Source organism: Anneissia japonica, unplaced genomic scaffold, assembly GCF_011630105.1.
Source record: "Anneissia japonica isolate Jap-2015-1 unplaced genomic scaffold, ASM1163010v1 scaffold573_len2283161_cov171, whole genome shotgun sequence".
NCBI lineage: Eukaryota > Metazoa > Echinodermata > Crinoidea > Comatulida > Comatulidae > Anneissia > Anneissia japonica.
Window position 1 is genome coordinate 1043046 of NW_022719802.1, and position 4061 is coordinate 1047106.

Consider the following 4061-nt stretch of genomic DNA (forward strand, 5'->3'; position numbering starts at 1 on the left):
CTCGAATGTAATACATACATACATATATATATATATATTATGTAATATATATGTGCTTGACATAAAATGAGCATTCTCAGAAAGTTGAGTGGTAATAATATACAATTTGAGAAACAATAGTCCAAAACAAGTCGGCATACATGATGAGATTGGAGAGTGAACATCTAGGCCTATCTCTCTACAAAAATAAAAAAAAAATATTTCTAATTCTTCTCGTTATTGCTGGATATGATCACCTACATGAAGTATTCCAGAAAAAAATATATAAGTTCAATCTGGTATTGATACATCCAAAGATGTTTTATCACCCTGTGACGATCAATGTTCAAAATTTTGTAAGTGAAAAACCTAGCGCATACGTCATACCACAGAGGAGATATTGACAGTAATCCTGGTCCTTTTCAACACAGAAACCATGAAACAGGCCTAGTTGTCTAGCAAATCAACCACAACATTATACCGGTGATAACTGCTCTATCTGTGGAAATAATCATCTATAGTTATGATGTTAAATAAGGTTCCTGAACTGTTCGAAATGCAAAAATGCTGCCATGCATTATGCCTCGGGATAAGTCATCATGTTTGGAAATTTTTTGAGTAGAACAAGATATTCCATGGCTATGCGATCTTTGAGCAAATGTTATTGTATACAACACCAAGGCAAGTAGTAGGCCTAATCTGCCTATTGTAAGTAGCCTACCTACTGTTCGTCACCAGAAAGGAACTTACCGCTCCGACGTTGCGTCATGTGCAATATAACAAATGACTCAAATGTAAACAGCATGCGACGGGATTCCCTGAAAAAAATCAGCATTGAGTAGGCCTACAGGTCGAACTCTTCAACGCTCGAAGCATTATCACGCAGCTTAAGCTCATACACAGAGACAACTCGGACTTGGTTATAATAACTGAGACTTGGTTGAATCCACAAATAGCATCATCTGAGGTTTTTTTAGCAATAATTATTCCGTTTTCAGGAAGGATCGCGAGTACAGAGGAGGAGTTCTATTTCAGCAAATATATGCTCAAGGACATTGACATTTTATGGACTTGTATTACCACCAAAAAGGATAAAATATTAGTCGGATGCACGTAAAGAGACCCGGCAGTGCATTGATAGAGTTTATTGCCGATCCGCACATGCGTTTACCGTATACTGGTTGATGCTCATAAGTATAAAGGGATAATTCTTCCATGACATTTTAACTTTAACTATAATTTTATTACCAATGTTAATATAGAGCATGTACAGAAAAAAATGACGTCTGTATTAAGTATTAACATGAAACATTTTGTTGATTTGTATACACGCATACCAAATGTTTCTATTTCTGGTACCATTATTGATCATGTATATTGTAGCAATACTAAACTTATTACAAATCTTGACACACACGGTGGTATTGAGGTTAGTGACCATTGGAGAATACTTTTTAATATTCGACATTGAAGATATGTGTAGACCGGCTGGTACCTTTTACGATTATACAAAACTTGATATACACCCACATATTGATTACATGTCATCAACCTCTTGGCATCGAAAGCCCTGATGTAAATCTGAAATGGGGTGCATTTAAGGAAAAATGCATGTATATTATGGATTGCGCCATACCCAAACGTAAAGGGAAACGCCAAACTAAGAAACCATGGATTACTAAGGAATTAATTAAATTGGGTAGGAAGAAAGATAGGCTATATAAATCTGCAGTTAAATCTCAAAACATAAATAAATGGTACAAATATAAAGAAATAAGAGACGATTCTCGAGTACGTAAAGAAACTAAATTCGTCTTACAAAGGAAACTATCTAATAAATGTGACGATCATTTAAGTCTTTCTGGGGCTATGTTCGTACGATCACAAAATAGAAACTGACCCTGTCACAATTGCAACTGGCTTTAATGATTTTTTTGCAACTAATTTTATTCAGGGTGTTGATTCATTTAATAACTTTTGCTCAGAAAAAAAAACTGCTCTAATAATATAAATCCTCTCTCCCTCACCAACCTTAGGATGTCCAGTTCTGAAGTTTTCGGTCTCATAAACAAACTCAAAACGGGGAAATCTCCTGGACCCGATGGAATCTCCTCAACCATGCTCCAAACTCGCGGCAGCCTACATACCTGATCCACTAGCAGATATATTTAATTGTTCTCTAAGAACAGGAGTTTTTCCTAATGAGTCGAAGGAAACATTTATAGTATCTATCCCTAAATCTGGTTCTCTTACTTAGTAAAATAGCGATTTATAGACCAGTATTGCTATAAATGCTCGATTGTAGGTATTACTTGAGAAAATAGTTGCATCGTATTAGGCTGTTCTTCTATGAAAATGGAATGTATTCTAACAACCAACACGGATTAATTGTTAAGTGTAAGTCATGTACAACGTTAGTTAGCTCTGTTATTTACCACTGGGCTAAAGTACTTGATACAAGCAGACCTCCACACATTGATGCATTTGATAGGGTCAGCCATAACATACTTCTTGGCAAACTACATAACTATGGTATTTGTGATGTAAACCTTGACTGGTTTAAATCTTACCTTTCTGACAAGACATCAAGCAGTCAAATTTAGAGGCAGTGTTTCTAATCCGGTTTTAGTTAAACCAGGCGTTCCGCAAGGGTCGGTGTTAGGCCCACTTCTTCAAGTTTAACCTGTTTGAGACTGATCTTTCATCACATGTATCATCGTTCATGCCACAGTATGCTGATGATACTCTACTTTATCGAGTTATACAATCAACAGAAGACGAGGTTTTGTTGCAAAAGACCTGGATATAATGTAGTCGAATGGTGTAATATTAATAAAATGTATTTAATTTTTTTTTATGTAAAGCTATGCACAAAACAAGGCCCATACTCTCCATGAAATTGCTTGTAATTACTGCATTGATGGTAACTTGATTGACGTCGTTGATACATTTAAATACTTGGGCATCACTTGTAATGATCTCGGGTGTCTGTAGTTACAAACAAAGACCAACGATTGTATGGATTCATAAGACATGTATTGAGATCAAATGAGGGATACGTTATTAAAAAAGTGTTCATTGCTCTAGTACGACCATTCCTTGAATATGGAATTTCTGCCTGGTATCAATATGAAAACATCTCGGTGGATACTATTGAAAAAGTGCAACAGCGAATGACCAAGTCATGTGTTAAGGTCTCACGAGATCGAAGTTCTATGACCTCCTGAACAACGTCTGAAGAACATTAATTTGACTTCACTCCAAAATCGATTTAAATTTCTTTTTAATTTCGTTTAGTGCAAAATGTTTATATAAAAAAAATTGATGTTGACTTGTCAAAGCTCTTAATTCATACCGTAAGATATAATGATCAAGTTAGATTTATACATGTTGTTGGTAGAACTTAGGTTTACACCCGTAAATTATTTTCCACGTCTCTTCGACGAATTGCCACGTTGTACTAAAAATGATATGCAATTAGTTGTAACATTTTCATTGAAGGGGTAAAGCTCTTTCTCAACCAAAACTAGTCATATTTTTAATTAAAATAATTATAATAATTTTAATTGTTTTAAAACATTTTTAATCATCGATTTTTAGTGCTTTTAAAATGGTAATTTTAATATTTCTATTGTACAGAGATAACATGGCAATATATTTAACTTTTTTAACATTTTATATTGTAAGGAAGAAGATTTTTTTCTTTAAATTTTATGTTATTTTTATTCTAGTCTTAATAGAAATTTTATTTATTAAGAAAATGATTTTAATTGTAATTATAATATTTTATATATAGTTTTTAAGTGCTCTGCAAATAATTATTTTAATACCTTAATATTTATGTTGCATATGTTTCTCGGTTAGTTCTGGAGCGCTCCATGACATAAAAAAATAAAAGAAAAATAAAAGAAAAGTGAAATAAAAGTTTATCTTATCTTATCTTATCTTATATTAGATGGGCATTGCCCTCTTTTGAGCAATCCTACCAGGTACTGCTGAGTGGTTTTTGTGTTATTGTATTTGTATGTTCGTTATTGTGAATTTGGTGAAATAAATGATATAATAATGATATAATGATACTA

General features: G+C 33.5%; 1 protein-coding gene across 1 annotated transcript in view; it reads left to right on the forward strand.

The window, feature by feature from the left end:
• Positions 1 to 3648, forward strand: part of LOC117110994 (aqualysin-1-like) — a 12868-nt gene extending 9220 nt beyond the window's left edge. Inside the window, exon 7 of the mRNA XM_033253850.1 lies at positions 2016 to 3648. Coding sequence (XP_033109741.1) covers positions 2016 to 2047 — 32 coding nt within the window. The 3' untranslated portion in view covers positions 2048 to 3648. The remainder of the gene's footprint in view (positions 1 to 2015) is intronic.
• Positions 3649 to 4061: the final 413 nt, after the last annotated feature.